The sequence below is a fragment of the Sardina pilchardus genome, chromosome 14 (genome assembly GCF_963854185.1).
Source record: "Sardina pilchardus chromosome 14, fSarPil1.1, whole genome shotgun sequence".
NCBI lineage: Eukaryota > Metazoa > Chordata > Actinopteri > Clupeiformes > Clupeidae > Sardina > Sardina pilchardus.
Window position 1 is genome coordinate 28,541,504 of NC_085007.1, and position 22,892 is coordinate 28,564,395.

General features: G+C 42.5%; 2 protein-coding genes across 2 annotated transcripts in view; one reads left to right on the top strand and one right to left on the bottom strand.

Moving 5' to 3' along the window:
* The window catches only part of ugcg (UDP-glucose ceramide glucosyltransferase), a 35,141-nt gene extending 31,797 nt beyond the window's left edge, over positions 1-3,344 (bottom strand). Inside the window, exon 1 of the mRNA XM_062553818.1 lies at positions 3,186-3,344. Coding sequence (XP_062409802.1) covers positions 3,186-3,283 — 98 coding nt within the window. The 5' untranslated portion in view covers positions 3,284-3,344. The remainder of the gene's footprint in view (positions 1-3,185) is intronic.
* An 11,267-nt stretch (positions 3,345-14,611) lies between these two features.
* Positions 14,612-22,890, top strand: ak3 (adenylate kinase 3). Its single transcript, XM_062555255.1, has 5 exons — positions 14,612-15,031; positions 16,966-17,085; positions 18,264-18,436; positions 20,197-20,315; positions 20,994-22,890. Exons 1-5 carry the CDS (start codon positions 14,884-14,886, stop codon positions 21,118-21,120), a joined length of 687 nt encoding a protein of 228 aa, XP_062411239.1. The 5' UTR covers positions 14,612-14,883; the 3' UTR covers positions 21,121-22,890.
* The last annotated feature ends 2 nt before the right edge of the window (positions 22,891-22,892 follow it).

A 22,892-nucleotide genomic window follows, 5' to 3' on the forward strand; every position in this document is an offset into this window, starting at 1 on the left:
ACACACACACAAACTGAACTGCAACCACACACACACACACACACACACACACACACGCCAAACTGCAATCAACCACCCCAGAGCTGAACATGGCCTAGGCCAGCCGGAGTGCCTAGTGGCTGGAACACAGGTCCCCTCAGCTGTTAACTGGACAGACGCCACCATCTGCAGACAATCGTTTCATTTCAAGCTCTGTCATTTCAAAAGAAGCGTGATGCAAGGCTAGATCACATCAGATCTTTGACACTGATGTTCATATTCGACTGATACGGACCCTGCACCTCGTAGTCTGAGTGAAAAAGCATTTGAGCATTTCCTGGTATGCTGACATCATTAGGTGAAGGAATGTCACTGAGCAGCACTACAAGTCAGAATGGGCCAATACTTTACCAAAATAACGGCACAGGGCAGCACTCTGGGCCCATAAGCTATATTTAGCTGTTTTATTTTGATTGGGGCGTAGGGAAGGATTGGGCAAGAGGGCATAATTCCAAAGTCCGACGCAACAAAAGAGCAGAGAACACGCTTAAGGGACCCAATACTTGAGGGTGCAGCGGTGATCTCCCTAAATGGCCTCTTGTGGAGGTGCAGGGCGATGGGAGGGTGGAGGTGGGGGTTGGTGGCCGATTCTTCCCTCTAGGTTCATTTCGGGGAAGAGCCCAGCACACTTGGCCGGATGTACCCTTCCCTCTTACGCTCTAGTTACTTTGAGGGACACTTCTGCTACTCTGCCCATCTCTCTCTCTCACACACACACTCTCTTTTTCTCTCTCACACACACACACTCCTTTTCTCTCTGTGTGTTTCTCTCACTCGCACACACACAATCTCTCACTCTCAAACACACACATATTCTCTCTCTCTCTGTTTCTCTCACACACTAACACATACACACACACACACTCCTCTCTCTCTGTGTTTCTCTCACTCATACACACACAATCTCTCACTCTCAAACAACACACATATTCTCTCTCTCTCACACACACACACACACAAACACAGTTTCTCTCATTCTCACACTCAAACACAGTCAGTCACACACACACACACACACAGCCTCTCTCTCTCCCCATCATCATCATCATCATCATCATCGTCATCATCTCGGTGGCCTAGCAGACAGAGGAACAGAGTGCCCCCTTCCACTCCAATGCCCAGACTCTACTGCATATTCAATAGTGTTAAAACCAAAACATGACATGGCTTAGCTTACAATGCAGACTGCTCTGATGTAGCACCATTTTTGGACAGGCCCCACAGCATAACAGACGATATTTGCCTACCACTGAAAGCCATTCAGACATGCAACACGGTGTAATCCAAGAAGCAGAGGCCACTTTACAAAACATTACTTGCATTCATGTGTAAATCTGCACAAAACGTGCAACAATACTGACTAACAGACACATGTAAATGGTTTAATGGACCTCTGCATGGGGCAGGAGGTTTAAGATGAAAGCTGGTGTGATACAGTGTTCAGTCCATTTCAACAATGTTGAGAAATACACTGATATCATTCTCCAGGGATGTCCAGAATTTAACATAATATCCTCATACCAATATACCACAGGGTTGAAGCAGGGCCTAATCAAGGATATTTGCTGATACTAGCCTAGAGGGCCTCTTGGTTCTTTCTTGGTTATTAGATTATTTGCGACTTATCCACTAAGTTTTCGGTCACTGTCAGTAAACAAAGTATGGGTAAGGTAAGTTATCTGGTTAATATCCTACTGGTACTGTTAGGCTCCCAATGTAAACTAGTACATTTCGGCGTTGTTATCGATTAACAGCAAAAACAAATCCTTGTATCCTCTGCGTGTCTCACCCATGGTCTCACCGGGACATCACATGAACGGCACTATTGTGACTGAAGGAAGTCAGCCGTTATCATATGACCACCACGACGTGGTGCCAGCCAACCCACTGGTTTCACAGAAGCGAGCTTGATAAGTATTTGTAGGCTAAATCAATATTTACACCTGGAGACTGATACAAGCGTCATCAACAGACCAGTGTCAGTAACTCCGCGATTTTAACTCAACATGATAACAAGATAAGTGAGTAACGTCAAACCCATAGAATGAGTTGGAACGACGGGTTATTTTCTGTTGGATAGCTAATCTAGTGCTAACGAGTTAAAGTAAAGTGTATGCTGCTAACATTATCCATGTTAGCTAACGTCCAAAACGGAGCTCGCCAGATACTAATCTAGTCTAACGTTGTGTGTTTTAAGGTAACGTTATGATCCCAGTTGCAGTTAGAGCAGCAATCCGATAAAATGATACGACAACGATACTGTTAGCCATTGTTCCTAAACCATAAACCTAGCTAATATTCTAAATCTATCACACTAACGTTAACGTTAAATGGAGCTGTCAGGTAGCTGTGGTCGTTGTCCCCTGGGCTATTTCAGAGGGTAATTTCGCCTGTAACGTTACATGGTTAGTCTTGATAACCCACAATAACATACTAATGTACACTTAGTTGCCACGAAAATCATACGACAAATTCCTACATCGACAACCTTTTGATTTAGTAGGGTGAATGGCGTTGGTAAAATAACCCGAAGCCGGGTGGACTGGCGATGGCTGCCACTCACAAGTAGTGTCGATACGACAAGAGCAAAGCACTCAGACAGACTGCCTTGTACAAGCCCAGTATAATTGACTCTGCTTGCAAATTAATATGTCCCTGATTTGGATAACATACTTTGCAGTTAGCTGTTGTGCAGTTGCTGTGTGGTGGTCTTTCGCTGCCACTGTCAAAATGCACCCGACTCACCGTATTGCTGTAACCATGGAAAGGTATTAGCTAGTCAGTCATCTCACTGTATCCATCGTTAGCTTGCTGACAACTAAGCTAACAGACAGATGGAATGTCTGGCTATCTGACAATGAAAAAGTCAACGTGTATCATAATTAATGAACAGCAACACATCTTCAAACATATCGTTATAATTACATACATTTAAATAAAGTCAGCTGAACTACTAAGCGCATCACAGGCCCTTTAAAGGACTATACAAGAACATTAGCCACCTAGCTACCCTTAGTTAAGCAATGCGCTCCACGTAGTCTATGTATGGACGAGATCATACGCTAGAGCTACCTTTCGCTAGGTAACGTTAGCAAGCTAGCGTGTTGCCTTTTCAAAACAGCAAGACATCTGAAAGCAATACTCACACATAGATGATCGACATGAAATGCATGAGCCAGAGAACAATAAATAAGCAAAATCCGAAGATGGAGAATCCTTGCATGGCAAGATCAAGGAGGGCCATGGTTGTCCCGTAATCTGTATTTGTCTCCGTAGTACTTGGCCCTAGAGCGCAGTAGAGGCTACTGCCGAAACCCCGAATGATAGCCGGATCGGAAGGCTCTTGGTGAACACTACGCAGAGGGTGGAGTTCGTAGTAGCCGAGTTGGTATGTGGGATGGTCCGTGTTTGACAGAGGGTAGGCTGGTGGGCACAGCCATTATTTAGGCAATGTTGTTAACTTATTTTATGGACATTTATTTAGGCTACCTTACATTTTATGTGTGTCGTGATATGTGATCTTAACGCCCATTTTTTATAGGCGTTAAATAGTGTGATGTGACCACTGACCAGGGTCTTATAATTGACAGGCTATGGGTGACAGACATGAAATATGATTTTAAAGAATCAATTGAATTTAGGGCCTAACTGAGGCTTCATCATTGGGCTATGATGCATGTTGTGTAGATCTCAGCTGTCATATTCTTCATTTGACTGTGTTGAACTATGAATCCAAAATCTATAGGCTGTCCATAATTACATTTATTAAGGTAAGGTACATTTATAAGTTTTGAGCCTCTCAAATAGAGGAAGAGCCATGATAGGCCTACTGGAAATGTCACTGAACGCATTTGAAAAAAAGGGGAGCTCGCTGTGTGGGTAATTTCTTACTAATATACCGTATAGCCTATCCTACCTGGCATGAGAATGGCACTGCTCCTCTCCTATAGGCATGAGTTACAGCAAAGTCTCTTGTCTATTTCCTGGCTACAGGCCTTAAACAGAAGTTCAGATTTACTTCACAAGTGAGGTTACAGTTTCTCAAACAAGCCTACCACAATTTCCAGCTGGCTCATTTGTTGTGTCGCCGTGGCATGTGAAAGCGCATGCCAAAGCCAGGGCCGTATTGAGGGCCTCTCCAACGGTTTTCCATGAACACATATGCACAGGTGCGTCCCATGGGATGTGTCCCAAGGTGCAGCACGCCTCTTGCCTGAACCCTCTTTTTAGATACACATATTCCCACAGTACACATTTATTAACGCATAACGATACACATTTTGCTAACATTTTTTATTCACTACTAATAAGCCGGTAGCAGGCGACATAGCCTACTGTACAGTCTGAAAGACTGCATCTTAGCTGCTTGTTATGGATAAAGAATATTATGGAAATACCAAAGCTGAAATCAGTGCTTAAAATCTCTGTATGTAGATCTGGCCGTTGTCAAAGCACACTGGAATAAGTGACTCACTGAGGAATCAAATGTTGTGGCCACTCCTTATGGATTGCACAGTAGGCTATGACATCATCCACAAGGAAGGGAGATATGAGCCAGGAAATAGAGGCCTACTACATCTTCATGTGATGCACAGCTGTCATTTTGACTATTTATAGATTACATTATCATTTTATGTAGATAAGAGAAAGATCTTGAATCAATTTGTCACATTTGTTTTCATCAGGCATCTGATGACAAATAGCCTCTTAAAATCTCTTAAAAATACTAAAGGATTTTATGTTTCAAAACCTGGTTCAATGTCTAGGCCTATGAGATGAGTTGCTGTAATTCTACCGGTAAGAAGATAAGACTCGGGTATTCTGTAAATGCGGGCAGCTATTGGGCAATGGAGCAGTCAAACCAGTATAATTAAGGTGTATGTTGCATGTTTTTACACACCCAAATACATGACCAGACAACCATGAGTGAGGCTGGACCATAAAATTCACACTCTTGTTCTTTGCCTCAGGCAAAAAAAACATGTTGGAAGTTTCCATCTGAACTGTGGGAAAATATTTAAAGTGGAAATCACAGGTTGCGGCAGATCTTTTAAATTATGTTTCGGATACAGGCTGCCTTCCCCTCGGCTCCCAAAGGTTTTATAAGTTGCCTCTCTTGAACGTTTTTGAACAGTTTTTTTTTTTATTTACATATTTATCAGATTTGTTACAGTAATCACTTGGACTGATGGTAGGCCTATGTAAACTACAGCTAAATGGTGTTCTATGATGCCATCTTGTGGTGAGATTTAATGACTCATTAAAAACACTGAAGTACTTTTAATCATAGCTTCTGTTAATAAACAACAACATTGTATGCTTGAATTGACTTATTTAAAAAAGAAGAGACATACAACAAGCTCCTCCTCTCCTTCACTTCCTTATATTCCCAACTTTTGCCCTCAGCTGCTTCTCCTCTCTGCACCTTTGTATAATTGTTTTTGTTTGTCTGGTTGTTGGTTTTAGCAGATGCATGCTGTCTTTGTACTATTAAAAATCTACTTTTTATAGGCAACTTGTAGCAAACCAAACCGAACATAAAAGAACACTCCACATTTGACCAACGCTCCTCTTTTTTGTCAGGCTTTTTTATTTTAGTTATAGACTGCCAGGAGAAAGGTGACATTGGGGTGAAGAAAAAATGAGTCGGAGAGTGAGTGAGATGGGTAGTGAGCAGAAGTGGGACAAGGTGCACTATTTGGCAAGTCACACAAGTGGCTAACCTCTTTGTGTAGAGCAAGCATGTACAGAATACTGTGCCCACACTCCCCACATAGTGACATATGATTGACTTGATATGCAAATGAGCGATAGAAAACCAGTTGGTGCAAATGAAGGCTAAGCTAAATAGAAAAGCACTCAGAGAGCGCAAACCTCCGTCAAGCGAAAACATAACTGCCTCCAGGATCCAGATGGTGATACGGATCCCTCCTATTTAATCATTTTCTCCTTGGGTCATTTCAGACCTTCCCTGAAAATTTCATTGAAATCCATAACTTTTTGAGTTATCTTGCGAACAAACAAACAAACCCAGATGAAACATAACCTCCTTGGTGGAGGTAATAAACATGCCCGCAGGAGTAAGCTTAGACCCTGCATTCCATGCAAAGTAAAGCTGAGTTGCAGGTGTTAACGTTAACGATTAACTTGAGGCTGCTGAATGGGCAGGAAATTGTTATGTTTTTATAAGATATAGTCTACAAATAATTTGACCCATGCTGCAAGTCATTACAAGTCATTACAAGTCTCGAGTCAATAGCATGGAAGTCCAAGTCCAGTTCCAAATCATTTTTAATTTTGTCAAGTCGAGTCTAAAGTCATCAAAATCGTGACTTGAGTCTGACTCGAATCCAAGTCATGTGACTCGAGTCCACACCTCTAGTGAGTGAGTCTGAGAAACGATCCGGTGACTCAACCCTGGATACTTGTGCTCTTTGGGCCAATGGGTGGTGCAAGCCACTGTCTCCGAGGTGACACTGCCTTCCTTCCTCCAAGTATGGCGTTTTTTCCGTCTGCTCTGTATCCTTTCAGAACACTCTGCTGTTAGAATCAGAATTGTCACAAAGATTTTGGATTCCATGGATTCAATTTCTGCATTTTACATGTCATTGCAAACTTGTCCCTTCTGAGGACCCTATCACTTCAACATGTTCTTCTTATCATATTCCTAACTGGTTTATCACCCCTATGTTTTACAATGCTGGTCCACGCCCACGCCATGCTTTTAAACACATTTTCCATCGTGTCCCCTTCATGCTGTCTCCAACCTTCAAACTGGGCTGTTCACCATTCACACACACCTGGCCCACGTGTGTATTGTCTTTCAGACACAGATGCTGAAAGGGCTGAATGGGTGCTGACTCATATGCTATTAGAAACCTCCAAACTCTGGAACTCAGGCTTCGAGAAAGACAAATTAGCCTATATTTTGAGAGGCATATTGTGCCAATTTCCATTTTTTTTTCTGGAAGATTAAATTATTCCTTATTTGGTCTAGCTTGAATTAATTCAGATGGGAGAGTAAAAATAAAGCACCCCGGCGTGCCGCCCACACTGGTTACTGTGGTTCATAATCCAGGTACAAACTCATGAAGCCTACAGGTCCATAAAAAAGGCAACAAAAATTCAAGAACTGCTGTTATAGTACAATGTTTTCATTATAATCTTGTGTATCATCTTGATCATTCAGCGCTCTAGTTCTACCAGTGCTGCTGTTCTTGACAAGCTGACAAATTATATGAATGTACGATGTTAAGCTCTTGTGATATGAATGAAATATGTCTCTTAAAAGGTGGCATCAGCAAGTCTGACTTTCCTCATGTGCACCTGACCTGTCAGGGCTCTCAGTCTTCATGCAACACATTTATTGGGCTTGGTTTAAGGGCGCCCTCTAGTGTCTGGTCTTATGAAATAGACCTCTGAAGTTCGCCTACAAAAAGAATCCAAAGCTGCCATCTTTGCCCATATAAAGAGATCTGTGAGTTAATTGAAGCTAACTGCCTATGACAAGTTGCATTGTAAGTTAGCTCTGGGGTAGCAAAGATCAAAGTGTGCCATCTTCACCTACCGAAGATCACAGTATCCACTAAACAGCAGTAGACAAAACTGTGTAGCGAAAAACGTCTGCATTTCCAATGTCATCATCCCTGCGAGAGTTTAACAGGTCAATAATTGAAAATCCCCTTGTTATTTTCCCATAGGAAAAATCTCAAGATACCGGATCTCCTTATTTGGGCAAAGATGGTAGCTTTTTTGTAGGCGAACTTCAGAGGTCTATTAGCCTGGCGAGCCAAACTATACAGAAATGTATGTCTGGAGTCGGACCATTCACAGAGCTGAAGCCTGTGGGTGGGATGAACCGGTGTCTTTCAAACTACTCTGCACGTAATAGGCCAGCACTTGTGACCAATCGTAGCCGGTCGGCAAAACGGCAAATACATCCTTCTTTAAAACGAATGACTTGAGTGTTTCTTTCTTCTCAACCTTCACTCTTCCAAAGCCGATTCAAATGAGCGCGCTTCGTTTGCCCCATCCATTTTTCGTTGTTCTCTGTGGTTGTTGCAACACGGTCTCACACCCAACTCGTCAAACGAGGACGCATGGTCCAACCCCCTGGCGTCAATATCGGAAGCCGAAGGTGAGCTAAGGCGGGCTCAAGGACTCCGTACACAGATAGAGTGTTCTGATTGGACCGACTGACTTGGTGTCGAACGCAGGCTTGGCCTTAACGTTGCGACCCTAGACCATCCCGCTAGGCAAAAAATATTTTTTGCAGCTAGGGTGCGTCTACATTTCTAGGCTAGAGGTCTATGGGAATGAATGCACAACACAAGCAAAAACAAGTCCTAAAGAACATTTGAGGGCAAGATCTTAGATTTAAGTTTACTTTTCATTACATTTACATTACTTTACATTACATAGATCACAGTAATAACATATGAATTACATTCATTTAGCCAGCAATGTATTACAAGATATACTGTGGTTCAGAATCAACTACATATTATCCAAAATTACAAAGACAATCTCTGACAGGGATATTTGTCATGATAAGACTACGTTTAGTGATGAAAAAACAACAAATAAACAATGTAAAAGAATGGCATTTTTCTGCTTATTTTCTTGGGTGCTCTACAAGCAGATATTATTAAAAGTTGTCTATTGTAATTTCATTTCAAGTAATAGTGTTAACAAGCAAAACAAGTCAATGTGATATGTGAGTAAGTCAAACCAGAAGCAAAAAAATCATAAAATATTTACCAAAAAAACATGACTTTATTCTGAAAAAATATGTCTAATGTCATCAAGAAAATGTATTTAATTCTGAAAATAACAAAAGTTTGATAAGAATATAACATTTATGTGGTATGTTTTAGATGTAAATGTCATGTTAGTTAATCCGGAAACATGGAAATTGCCATGTACTTGTAGAAAATGGTTAAAAATAGAGTGATAGTCTTTAAGAATAGCATTTTCTTGTAGTTCATGTTAACAAGAATCCTTGAATTATTTTGCTGTAAGCTTTAGAAACACACTTGGCTCTAGTTTGTGCCTTATGCATCTCATTAAAAGTTATGGCTGCAAATGGAACTTGTTTCATAAATGACCCACATAATGAGTCATAAAGCTCAGACTAAATAAAGAAAGTACTGTATTTTCTTTGCATGGTTGCTTTGCACAAAGGCCTACTACAACACACACACACAAACACACTCACACACACACAAACGCATAGACACGCAAAGACACAGCGATGGGAATAAATACCATAACTTTAAGGCTTGTCTGGTTATGCTGCTGATGAGATCATACATGGCTACAGCACCAAAGAGGAATGACCAGAGAATTTATTGATACTTGTGCCTGCTAGTCTGGCTATCACCATACTAAGCTCAATCTTTTAAGATTGAACGTTAGTCTGGGGAGTCTGCGCTTTATTTCTACTGCACAAGAGGCGTGATCTGAGCACCGTTCAAATGACTTCGTACGCTTGGACAGTCCTTCAACCAATCAGACCAACGATCTGATGTGTCTTTTGGATAAGCTAGTTTGTGATTGGACCCAAAGGTTGAAGACAGGAAGCAGGGAGATAGATATGCAGGTTTCCAGCCTGAGCTGACGGGGGAAATCCAAATTCGCTGGCAGGTCAGGCAGGGTTCACCTAGGTGTCAGTTTGATAACCCCTGTGAAATGCTCTCCACGGCTGTCCTGATGGTAACCTTGATCGTTTTCTTTTTTAGTTGCTTTGGATAGAAGCATCAGTTAAAGGATTAAAGTAATGTGATGCTGTTTTTTGTCCTTGAAGGTTGCTTTGTTGGGGATTTTGTTTTGATGATGAACAGGCTTGGCTGTTGTTTGGCTACTGTGGGACATCCTCTACCTGTAGCAGGCGGCATTACACATATTCTTTAAAAAGTTTTTTTTGGGGTGCTTTATACTTTATATGACCATGCAGGCTTTAAAGGGGACATATCATGCAAAACTCACTTTTTGCGGGCCTTTGTGTTCATATTTAGGCCTCTACTGTTCTTATAAACACTCCAAGCGTGAAAAAAACCCATCCATCCGTTTTCTGTAGATCAGTAGAAAGACTTTAGTGTCAAGAAAGTATGCTGCTGTGAGTCATTTGGATGGCTCCCTTATTCTGATGTCATACTAAGGGAATTTGCATAGACCAACCCTAGCACCAGGGTCTAACATATGTGGTTGGATGCCGGCTCTGTTTTAGTCATTTTCACCTGTGAAACGAGCAGCGTAATCAATACATGCAGCCGGAGGCGTGGCCAGCCCAGAAACGGCTCAATTTGGGAGAGACCAATTCTAACCTCGTTTAAAAAGAGGTATGATATGTCCCCTTTAAAGAACAATTCAAGGGCTGAGAACCAAAGGGGCGTAAGTGACATTTCACCAACTTTACAGGAGAGCCAAAACAAATCTAACTGCTTCTATATGTTCACAGTTATAGACCTTTGGTTTTTGTTCAATAACTATATATTTATAAATATTTTACGTCAATAAATTTGACAGCTAAGAGAGCTCATCAAGAGCTTTCAGGTGATATACATAACTCAATTTTGACCAAAATGTCACTTACGCCCCTTTGGTTCTCAGCCCTTGCATTGGGAGTTCATTTGCTGAAACCTTCAAAATGGTTAAGAGAACCATTTAGGTGTGCCATTATGAAGCAAGCATTAGAACCATTTTTAATTCTATAGCACCTTTTTTTAAGAGCGTATGTATGTCTTCGAAAGAGATAAAGCTTGCAGTCTGAAACCTATACCTCGTGGTACACGTAGCAATGTAGTGCTTGGTTGAAAGAGGACATAGAGTGGCCCCAGCCGTGGCGCAACTGGCTGGGGCACCTGCACCGCACGCCGGCGACCCGGGTTCAATTCCTGCCCCGTGGTCCTTTCCGGATCCCACCCCAGCTCTCTCTCCCACTCGCTTCCTGTCATTCTCTCTACTGTCCTGTCAAATTAAAGGCATAAAAAGCCCCCCAAAAAAATAACCTTAAAAAAGAGGACATCCCAGATAGCAATTTCCTTTGGGCCGGATCCGCATGAAAGCCTTTAGATCCGTATGTAGCGGACCTACGGTATCTGACTGTGGGCCAGATGTAGCCCACACCCAATAAGCGGACTCGTGTTGCAGATCCGTACAACACAGAATAAGCGGACCCCTATCACACCCAATAAGCGGACCCGTATCGAAGATCCGTAGAACACAGAATAAGTGGACCCCTACCACACCCAATAAGCAGACCCGTACCACACACAATAAGCGGACCCGTATTGAAGATCCGTAGGCTACAACACAAAATAAGCGGACCTGTACCTCACCTAATAAGCGGTCCCGTATTGCAGATCCGTACCACACAGAATATGTGGACCCGTAGCACACTCAATAAGCGGACCCGTATTGCTGATCCGTACTACACACAACAAGCAGACCCGTACTACACACACAAGCAGACCCGTATTGCAGATCCGTACCATACACATGAAGCGGACCCGTATCCATGGGTTTCATCAGGTCCCTTTGCACAGGTGTATCAAGCACCATGCAGTCTGCATTGATAATTAAGGTGCTTGATTGTATACACCTGTGGAAAGGGACCTGATGAAACCCATGAATAGGTCTCGGGATCATGACGTGAAAACTTCAGAGGCACAGCCATATTGGCAGCCTCACTCCTTAGTTTATGGTTTATAGTCTATGGATTTACTCCCGCCTATTAGTGTGTTCCTGTTACTTAGTTTTTGCCTTCTTGGTGCTGTGTAGTTGGGTGTAACAGCGCAACCCACGATCGCAAGAGGAAAAGAATCGCTAATACTATATTTCTGCTTCTTGTCTTCTGCATCTGAATGAATGGATATTACGTTCGGTACGCTACCAACATGGTGGCTATATTCCTAGAATGCAAGGCGTGTGCCCGAGCCCTATTGCAGATCCGTACCACACACAAGAAGCAGACCCGTACCACACACAATAAGCGGACCCGTATTGCAAATCCGTAGGCCTACCACACACAATAAGCAGACCCGTATGGCAGATGCGTACCACACACAAGAAGCGGACCTGTACGGGTTCGCTTATTGTGTGTGGTATGGATCTGCAATACGGTTCCACCTCTTAGAATAGAATACATACTTTTTGTGTGTGTGGTACGGCCTCTTAGAATAGAATATATACTTTTTTTGTGTGTGGTACTTTTCTTGTGTGTGGTACGGGTCCGCTTATTGTGTGGTACGGATCTGCAATGCGGTTCCGCCTCTTATGTGTGGTACGGGTCCGCTTCTTGTCTGTGGTACGGATCTGCAATAGGTCCCATATTACATATGACTTTAGGCAGACATTCACAACATCCCCAACTGGTCACCACTATAAAAAAAACTTTGCAGAAGAATTAAGGATACTGCTTGTCACAATTTTATGTCTTTATAAACCTCATGGTTTAGATATAAAATATAACCTAAACATTCTCTGATAACTTTAATTATATTTTGTGTAGGCCTACTTTGTTGAGGTTTGCTTCCCAGCATGCATTGCAAATATTAGTTTTGAATTTTGAAACAATGTGGTTGGGACTTAGCTTATAGGCTAACCTACTCCACTGATGTTTTGAACAACAACATTACTAGATATGACCATTGACTTAGTAATTTATTAGGGGGAAAATACACCGTAGTCGTGAAAGTATCAGACCTAACCGGGTATAAATATCCAGCTAATTAAAAACTGAAGTAACCATCTGGACGTCATCATCATTCAACAAGCCGCATTCACAGGTAAGACTAATTAGTATCATAGATTCAAATAATGTACATAGGTCTAATTGCTAATCATTGCTGTAGGCCAATGTCTACCTAACTACAATGACAGGTGTTTCACTCCCATTAATAATCAGCGCACGCCATGAAATTCGTGACAGAATTACATGGGGGTGAAAGTGGAGGTACAAAAAGTACATTGGGTGAAAGTGGAGGAAATTAGATTCTTCCTCTTTTTACGTCGCGGTGAGAAATACGTTCATCTAAAATGCTCTGAATCATCGCCGGGACGTTATCTTGTTTGTTGGGAGCAATCTTAGCCCTTATTAGCACCAGATCAGTAAAACGGATCCAAAACAATTTTGGACCGATGTGCGTTTGGACACCGGATCAGGTCCACTATTCAGATCCGTGCTGGATGTCGTGGTAGGTGTGTTTTGCTATCTGGGACGGACCTGGACGAGTGCAAGTTCATATCTGCCGCAGATCCGTCAAACGTATCCAAAACAATTTTGGACCGATGTGCATTTGGACGCCGTATCAGGTCCATTATGCAGATCCGTGCCGAATGTTGTGTTAGATGTGGCCCAGTTCCGTCCCAGTGTAGTTTTGCTATCTGGGATAGAATGGATGAATTGAGTATTGCACTGTGTTCGCTGATGTTAAAATAGTATATATTCAACTTTGATTTAAAAAGAAACAACTCAATTGCAATTTTACAAGACTAATTAAAACCATATATTTAGGCTGGGTATTGAAATGGTCCGTTTGACTAAATGGCGCCTCGATATTCCCCTCTTTGGCAACCCCAATTGAACTTCAATGGCTTTACGATGTCTGACATCACAAGCAAGCAGTTTTGCTGAATCGCCCATTTTTTAGTGTCTATTTCTAAGTTCAAGATTTTCATATGAAGGAGGGCACAACCATGCCTCATGTTCATGATAGCTCTTTGTTTATGCACAACCTCTCATAATTCATGAAAACCAAGAAAAAAATGATTTCCATTCTATGTCACCTTTAATTAATTTTTGGCTAATGGGGGTGTTGATTTAACCAAAAGCTGTTTGACGACGACAAAGTATGAACAGCGGAAAAGTGTGGAGGCCTGTCTCTTATTTCAACCTAATTGAGTTAAGCTGACACCTTGACCATTATTGATAGTATAAGATAGTATAACATCACACTGGTTATAATTGAATCCTAATCATTTTCAATAGCATAGCCTATGGGCTACATAGTCTACGTTGCAACACTGTGCCTAAGGCTATTTTATCCTCAGAGTTGGAACGGAATGGGTTGACATGGCAATATGAGGCGATTTAGCTTCATGTAATAAGGTTGTAGTAGCCTATAGCAATGCAATCAAAAATATCTAATGTTCAATTATAACAACAGGTTCCCAGGATAAATCTGCAACGTAGCCTATAAAGAAGGCACACTAGAATCGGATGTAGACTAGGCTACTCCGTGTAATTAATGTTTTATGAAAACATACAATGGAAACCGTCATCAGTGCGCGCACACACAGGCTGAACTGAATGTCTAACCCCAATCTGACAATCACCTCTTAATGACAAGCCTATCCGTGTTTGCGTCTGTGCCAATTGCCAAATCCAAAACATCGGTGAAGCATATCCCACCAGGATTTATCAAACTGAAATGTAGGCCGCAGCATTTAACCCATCATCACCACACGTATTACATAACACCGTTATATAAGACATCGAGTTTTAACATATAGGATACCATTGCGTTTATCGTATCTCCACTGCCACGATCAAAAGATGTCCTCATGTGCTCTTCAGTTGTCTACGCTGCACGTTCCTCATGGACTTCCTGGAGTGCTTACGTTCCACCTCCTCCGCGTCAGTATACAATGTAGCGGAGAGGAAGGCTTATTTTCAAGACCAAGAGGATGAGCCGATCAGTTTACAGACTACCCGTCATGATCAAGCATGGCTGCGTTTGAATAAGTTAGCTTTTGAGGACACATAGAGGGGGTTGTTGGGACTAAACGAGTATGCCATAGCGCATTTTTTTTACAGACTAGATTTGCAAGAAGACATTTAAAATGGTTTTGCGCACGGTATTTCGCGCGGTCATAATGGGACCACCAGGCTCTGGGAAAGGCACAGTATCCGACCGCATAACTAAAACTTTTGGACTAAAGCATCTCTCCAGCGGGGATGTTCTAAGGGCGAACATCGAGGCAAAAACAGGTAATGCAGTAACGGCGATGTGCGTCAAACTGGCAACTGACGTTACACTTCATCAAATGTCGTCAGACCAACGAAGTTGCTACGGTGTAACCTATTGCAAATTGTTTTGTATGTTACTGCACCATGGAAAATAACGGCGGAAATACAATTTCCTGTTGTGGTATAGGTAGGCTACAACATCAGCCCTAACGCTTACGGAGAGTTGGAAGACTGTTGTTGTGGAGATGCATTTATCATGCGTGTAAACTTTTCTCAACCAACCTGTCAAATAAAGCCTCAGCCAGTTTGGTCAATGTAGGCTATTGCACGTCATTTGACACACACACTTCCATTTAAAGCAATTACAATCAGATAATCAACAATATCAGTTTAACCAGATAGTGTGTCCTTTTCATGACATTGCCTTATACCGTCAGAAGGTCATGATCCTTCGTTGATGTTAATTATGTCAATTTCATCTGTTCGGCTTACAGTAGGCCTAATGTGTCTTTGAAGAACCCTTCATTGCAAAGTATGGCAAATGCGCACTTTCTCATGGCAGATATTTTTATTTTTGTCTTGCTGTAAACCATTTGATTTTGATAAATTGAGTAGGCCTATTCATTTTACGCGTTTACTCTCCAGACGCGTTTACTCTCATGACTGAACGGTGTTCTAAACAACACTTCATCAGGTTGTAAATAGTTTCGACTCCACAGGAGCGAATGCCTGTAGTTTGAGGGGAGCTGACAGGAGCTTTGACATCTCACTGCGCCCCAAACGTGCGCTACGTGAGAGGTGTGCGTCGTTACACCCTCGTGTGATGCTGTCAGAGAGAATTGATCTTCAACATTACATGCACTATATAAAATAGATAAAATCGATCATGTGACTAAATTAAAGGAACGAAAATATCAAAGTCATGCTTTGAGCTGGTGCATAAGAGAGACACCAAACCTGTTCAGAATTGTCAGTGTGAATGCAGAACCAAAATAAATGTGCTGATAGCATTCTCAATCTTCAGCACAAATTCTGCTGCTGAGTTAGAGTTAACAGCAGCCTACTCTAACCTAAACAAAACTTTCTGTTCTTCTTTTCTTGAAATGGATCCAGGAAGGAACAGAGTTGGCTCCTCTGAATAAGTTCTTCACTCCCCTATGCATACAAACACACTCAACCATGAGGGGAGCCTTGGCTTTAAACTCTAACGTTGCTGCCAAAGTTTTGATTACGCAAACAGCAATAAATGTACAAATATACCTTTTAAAACATCTTTATATCTTAAATACAGATTCTGGTGAATAATTACTTGCATGATTGTTGGTAGCTAATGTAAACAGAAAAGTTCACATATATGAATCAGAATGATAAATGCACTTCACAGCCTACTGTTAGCATGAACAGGAAAAGAGCTCCTATCTGAAGGGACTTTATCCTTGCTCATAAGACAGGCAGGATATTCTCTGGCGTCCGATAAGAAGTGAAAAAAACACATCCTGACTTGACCTTCACTCTATAACATAACGCTCAAACCTTGCAGCAAAACACACATGGCAATCAAGGTTAGCTGCATAGAGACTTCACACTAGATTTCACAACTCTTACAGTGTTGCAAGGCCTTCTCTTGGAAAAAAAAGCAGAGGTCATGCTGATGTTGTCATTTGATTCTGCCCCACTTAAATTATGTACACTCGTGGAGCAGTTTATATCAAAACAACCTTTCCACACAGGTGGCTGCTGTGCTGACCTTGCCCGGTTGAAAAAATACTGCATTTTATTCTGCTGTTCAATGACAATAGTACTGTGCTTACTCATTGAAAGTTTTTAAGCAACTTATTAAGTTCTTAAGAGGGTTGTAATTCACATTATGTGACTATACATTGTAAATAATCGCATAGCTTCCCCTGAACTCCAAATAACTCTTGAAATCTTTTCAAATGTATTTTCTGCCACAGAGTTGGGCCTTCTCATGAAGTCGTGCATCGACCAGGGTCAGTTAGTGCCTGATGACGTCATCTCCCGCCTCATCTTATCAAACCTGCGCAGCATGGAGAAGACCAGCTGGCTGCTCGACGGTAAAGTAGAGTTCTTTGGCCCGCCTACCACAGCGGTGTGTGTCATTGGTCACTTGTGCATTTGTGTGTTTGTGTATCAGCATGCTCACAGCTATCATGCTGCAGTCACTATCATACGATCCTGTTGTCACTGTCACGTTGCCATTGAGCTTTTCTCAAATGAAGCCTCCCCAAGATTGCTGTAGTGCCCTTCAGACTGCCCTTGCATTGCCTGAACAGAATGGAGTGTTGTGTTCGTCTGTCCATTCACTTGTCAGTTGTCCATTCCAGCACTGTTCAGGACTCTATACTGTGCTTCTCCGATAGCAATACTGAATGAACAAAGTCATTCTTGTCTGACATTCTTATCTGCCACAATTTTTTTTGTTTTTTGGGTTTGTTCACAAAATGATGTGAAATAATATGATTCTGTTCAAAATAGTGATATATAATTTGTGTTAAAGGGGACATATTATGCAAAACTCACTTTTTGCGGGCCTTTGTGTTCATATTTAGGCCTCTACTGTTCTTATAAACACTCCAAGCGTGAAAAAAACCCATCCATCCGTTTTCTGTAGATCAGTAGAAAGACTTTGGTGTCAAGAATAGTATTCTGCTGTGAGCCATTTGGATTGCTCCCTTATTCTGATATAATACTAAGGGAATTTGCATAGACCAACCCTAGCACCAGGGTGGTTGGATGCCGGCTCTGTTTGTAGTCATTTTCACCTGTGAAACGAGCAGCGTAATCAATACACGCAGCCGGAGGCGTGGCCAGCCCAGAAACGGCTCAATTTGGGAGAGACCAATTCTAACCTTGTTTAAAAAGAGGTATAATATGTCCCCTTTAAACAGGATTTTATACCAAACATGCAAATAAATGTCATAGTATGGTGGGGTTTTGATCTCGATTTTCAGTCTTATTAAGTAAAAAAAACCCCCACTTCTTCAGTATACTGAAGCTCTGGTCAGGAATTGTGCCAAAAGCTCTCTATAGCAGAGGAGCGTGTGTGTGTGTGTGTGTGTGTGTGTGTGTGTGGGTTCCGGGGTAAAGGGAGGGAGATGCACCCGTGGGAAGAACCCCTCTCAGGGGCCTCTCTCTCTCTCTGTCTCACTGTCTCTCCCTCTTTCTGTCTCACTCCCTCTCTCTCTTGCTGTCTCTGTCTCTCTCTTTCCCTCTCTCTCCGCTGCGCTGGCAGGCTTCCCTCGGACGGTGGCCCAGGCGGAGTCTCTGGATGGCGTGTGCAGCGTGGACACTGTGATCAACCTGAACGTGCCTTTCGACACCATCAAGGAGCGCCTCACCTCCCGCTGGGTGCACCTCTCCAGCGGCCGCGTCTACAACACCAACTTCAACCCCCCCAAGGTCCCGGTAAGTCCCCAGCCGGCAGACCAAACATGCCCCACTTTTTCCAGATTAACCCCCCACCCACACACACCCACACATACCCACACACACACACACACACACTCCCCACCTCCTATTGGCTCCTGCATGCCGCTAGTCAAGCTGGGGATCATTAAGAGTGTTGTAATCTCTGCAGAGTTGGCGGGGGCCTTTGAGGGCTGGCACACTTGGGGCAGAAATGCGTGGGTTGGGTGAGCTCAGAGGGGATGGGCGGCTGGCCTATTTAAACTACACTTTCATACATTTTTATTGTTGTTGTTGTTGTTGTTGTTGTTTTATGTTGTCTTGCTCTGTGTTTGCTCTGTTTGTGTTGACTTTTTAAAGTGACCTCTGTCACTTTAAAAGTCTGAGGCGCTATATAAATAAAACATATTATTATTACAACTGTTAAAAGAGAGGAAAAACAAACAAACAAGCAAACAAACAAACACTGCACAAACAACGTTAGGTGATTCAGCATAGATATGTATGAGCACAATAGCACGTTTAGCTTCCTGGAGTGTCACTTTTGGGTTCCGTCTCTCACTCTTTTCATAATGCCATTATACCCAGAAAACTCAGAGGATTAGAAAAGCTGTCAGAACTGAAGTAGGCCACTCTAGCCTGCCTCTCTGTTACACATGTGGAGGGGTGTGTGTGTGTGTGTGTGTGTGTGTGTGTGTGTGGGTGGGGGGGGGGGGGGTCGTTAAGAACACTGGAGCATTTGTTTGTTTACAGAGGAGATGTGAGCAGAGACCTTTGCACTCATCCTTGCAATTAAAGCAGAGCAAACAGACACGTTGGCAGCTCTGGGGATTATTGTTGGAGGGATAAACAGACTCAGGGCTCCAGTGGAGTGGAGCGTGGTGGGGAGGAACTCAACTGGCGAGCTGGAGAGACCGCGATCGAGTTTCACGTCCCATTTAATGATTTACCTGTGCGCTGCTCACACGCTAATGGGGTGTGAAGCTAAGCTATGCCAGCCAGCCACCTGCCACTGAAGGTCACCTGAGCTCAGGGTGTTTAAGGTGTCTAGGGTGGGGTAAGGTCATCGCAGGACCCACATATGCTGGAGTTGACCCTGTGTGGAAGCTGTATTTGTGTACATTACAGAGACCCGCTTGCCTTCGCATGCTGTCTGCCTGTGTTATGTAAAATATATTCAGATGTGCATTACAGGTGCCATAACATACACTCACTGAGAATGCATTTTAGACTTTAGAATCAGCTATATTGGCCAGGTTTGCGTAAAACAAACAAGGAATTTGACTCTGGTTAATCTTTGCTCTCAAGTACAGCACTCAACAATAACATAAAAAAACAGTAAAAATAGAATAAGGACAGCAAGGCTATGTATAAGAATAAATACAGTATGTACAAAAGTAAGATTCTGTAGCGTAGAAGATTTAAGGATGCAAAGATGTTTGTACACTCTGTCTGAGCACAGAGTAGACTCTGAAATCGTATACATTTGAAGGGTGCTTTAATCCTACACTATGAGCACCTTCACATAATACAAAATGTACAATGACGACGCATTGCATTAAACAATCACGCCTAACTCACAAACAGTATCTGTGTACGGTAGTACGTCAACTCTGAATAAACTGTTTTAAAAAGAAAGAACACACAGAAGTAACTCCACCAGAGATTCATCATCATCGGTCTGGCAATACTTTCGATATTTGACATGAAATACCTGATTACATCCATAACAGCTTCCCTGTTCTTCCTGTTGAATCCAGGGCATCGATGACGTCACAGGGGAGGCCCTGATCCAGAGAGATGACGACACACCTTACACCGTCACCAGACGACTGAAATCCTACGAGCATCAGACGCAACCTGTGCTGGAGTACTACAGGTAGCCATGTTTAACCACATGCACTTCCTGTTATTATCTAAACCTGTGCTCAAGTACTACAGGTAGCCATGTTGGAAACTACATGCACTTTTCTATTATCTAAAGGTGCTTTGCATATTACCCCAACAAACTCCAACAATCTAAAGCTAACAGGCGTTGGTTTTAGTCTTTAGAATGTTCAGAAAAACATCTGCCAGTTCCACTGAAAACTGACTTTTGAAAACTAAAAACTCCAAAAACTATTGAATACAACTTATGTGGTAGTAGAATCTTGACAGCAAACCACCACTACTAGACTTAACTGGAAAGGTTGATTGCAATATATGGCATATTTAGTCGTCTAAACTGTGGCGTGGTCGTTCGACTTGCTATTGTGAGAGAAGAATTAGTGTCTGACCTCTGAACACTCAGTTCAGCCCACTATCTGTAGAGCTGGATCGCACACAGAGTTAATCAGGCTCTGCATCGTGTCTCAACGCAATGGTTACATAACAGACCAGTGTCTGGTATTTCCTGTGAAAACATGCAACTCTGCAGGAACTCCCCGCACTCTACTCTGCTGCACGGCACGGCACGGCACGTCAGTAACAGCGGTTTGGGTCACACAGATTCCACCGCCGTGAACTCAAGAAATGACCCAAACATTCTCTCTCTCTCTCTCTGTGTGTGTGCTCTCAGGAGTAAAGGAGTCCTGGAGACCTTCTCAGGGACCGAAACCAACAAGATCTGGCCACACGTGCAGGCCTTCCTCGCCAGGAAAATCCCCTCGTCCCCGGGAGGCCAGGCAGCTGCAGGGAAGGCCTAGCTCCAGCCAGACTCCTCCGGTTCAGGCCGCCGGTGCCGCTGGCTCAGAGTAAACACCGAGATCAGAAGGAAACGCTGCAATAGGGCCACTGAGAGGGGGCAGGAGCTGCTCTCTCTGGAGTGGGGGGGGGGCACGGTGACCTTGCATGGAAGGTCGACATTTTATAGGTTGTTCTTCTCTGAATGCACTGACCATATCATTTATTGCATCGCGCATGCAGCAGTAAGACTCAAAGTAATACGCCAAAAAACAAACAAAAAAACACATTTTGGCCACAGGCTGTTAAAGCTATTTGTTTATATCATGCTGCAATAAATCATACAGGTCAGTGCATGTTCAGAGAATGCAGATTTCTATCATTGTACCGCAGTGTAGGCTACCTCTTAGTTTTGTTCTCAATGTTAGGGACTGAAGTGCATCGCCTCTGTCTGCACATTTAGAATGCACCTTTGTGCATCAGGTGTGCTGCAGGTATTGGCAAAGAGTCCATCTCCCAGACAGACCAGCCTCTGAGTTCTCTAGTTACTCACAGTTGAATAGTGTGTGGCCTTTGTGCCACGCAAACACACACTTACTCTCTGTACTCGGGAGCGTTCTGGCGGCTGTAGCTCCCCACAAGCCTCTGGAGGAAAGGATCCAACCCAGAGCAGATGATTCACTGCCTTCACAGCCACAGTGCCTGAACAGGGACCACAGGAATGGCAGAGACGGTTTGAGAATAGAGGCCCAAACCGCTCTGTGTGGAGCACCAGTGCAGGTGAAGATGATTGGGTAAATTTAAAACAAAAAGTATTGAATGACCTGTGATGGTGGAGAGAGGACATTAGATAGGCTACTCGTTGAACCAGGGGACTTAAACCACACGTGTGTGTGTGTGTGTGTGTTTGTGTGTGTGTTTTATCATTATCATAGGAACCACTTTTGCTTTGATTGTTGCAGAAATAATTTAATAGTATTTTTCAATTGTGAATCACTCTCGTCTTAAAGTAGGAAAATTGTAGCAGAACCATTTCAATTGCTATGCTGCTCGCGTGTATGCTATGCTAACAAATCTGTTCCTGGGTGCAATGTTTCTGCCTGACCATCCATAGCCTCCAGTAGCAGCATTGCTGGCTGCAATGTAGCAGTGTTTAAGATACTGTATGGGGTGTGACACGTATATTAATGAGTGTTATTGGTAGATCAAGAACAGTTTATAATCACAATCAAGGTATTCAATTGCTATATAGCACTTTAATTGTCTAAATAATGGTCTTAGACTCGTCTGGAAAGGGACAGTCTTAGATATGTAATCTTAAGTCACTATTGCACACAGAATGCCTTGTGATTTTTAAAGTCTTAACATAATTTTCTATGATTCTTATTTTGGTAGAATAAGATTAATGTTATTGAGTGTGGACCATCAGGTTAGAAGACTGCAGCACAGTCTTGAGAATAATATTTTCTTTTTGGCATGCATCACCTGTGACATAAAACAATGTTTGATTTTTAAAAAAAAATAAGTTTGCAATATGAGAAGGGATCAGGCTTTATAAAGATAGTAATAACCTATAGTTTAGAAAGGGATCAGGTTTTATAAAGAATGTAATAACATATAGTTTAGAAAGGGATCAAATTGTTCATACTTGAGAAAATCTGTTTGTGAAATAACTTTTTTCGTGTACTTGTGCTCTGTGCTTTTCCAAAAAGTGTCACGGTCACAAGGACACCCCATTAAAAGGTATTTTAGAATACATTTTATTTTCAATAAATACTTACTAGAAAAACAAATG

Bases quoted from the DNA above. Each gene is read 5' to 3' on its own strand.
- ak3 (XM_062555255.1), top strand. From the start codon at position 14,884: ATGGTTTTGCGCACGGTATTTCGCGCGGTCATAATGGGACCACCAGGC. The intron at 15,032-16,965 runs GTAATGCAGTAA...TTTCTGCCACAG, and splicing joins GAACATCGAGGCAAAAACAG to AGTTGGGCCTTCTCATGAAG. The intron at 17,086-18,263 runs GTAAAGTAGAGT...CTGCGCTGGCAG, and splicing joins GACCAGCTGGCTGCTCGACG to GCTTCCCTCGGACGGTGGCC.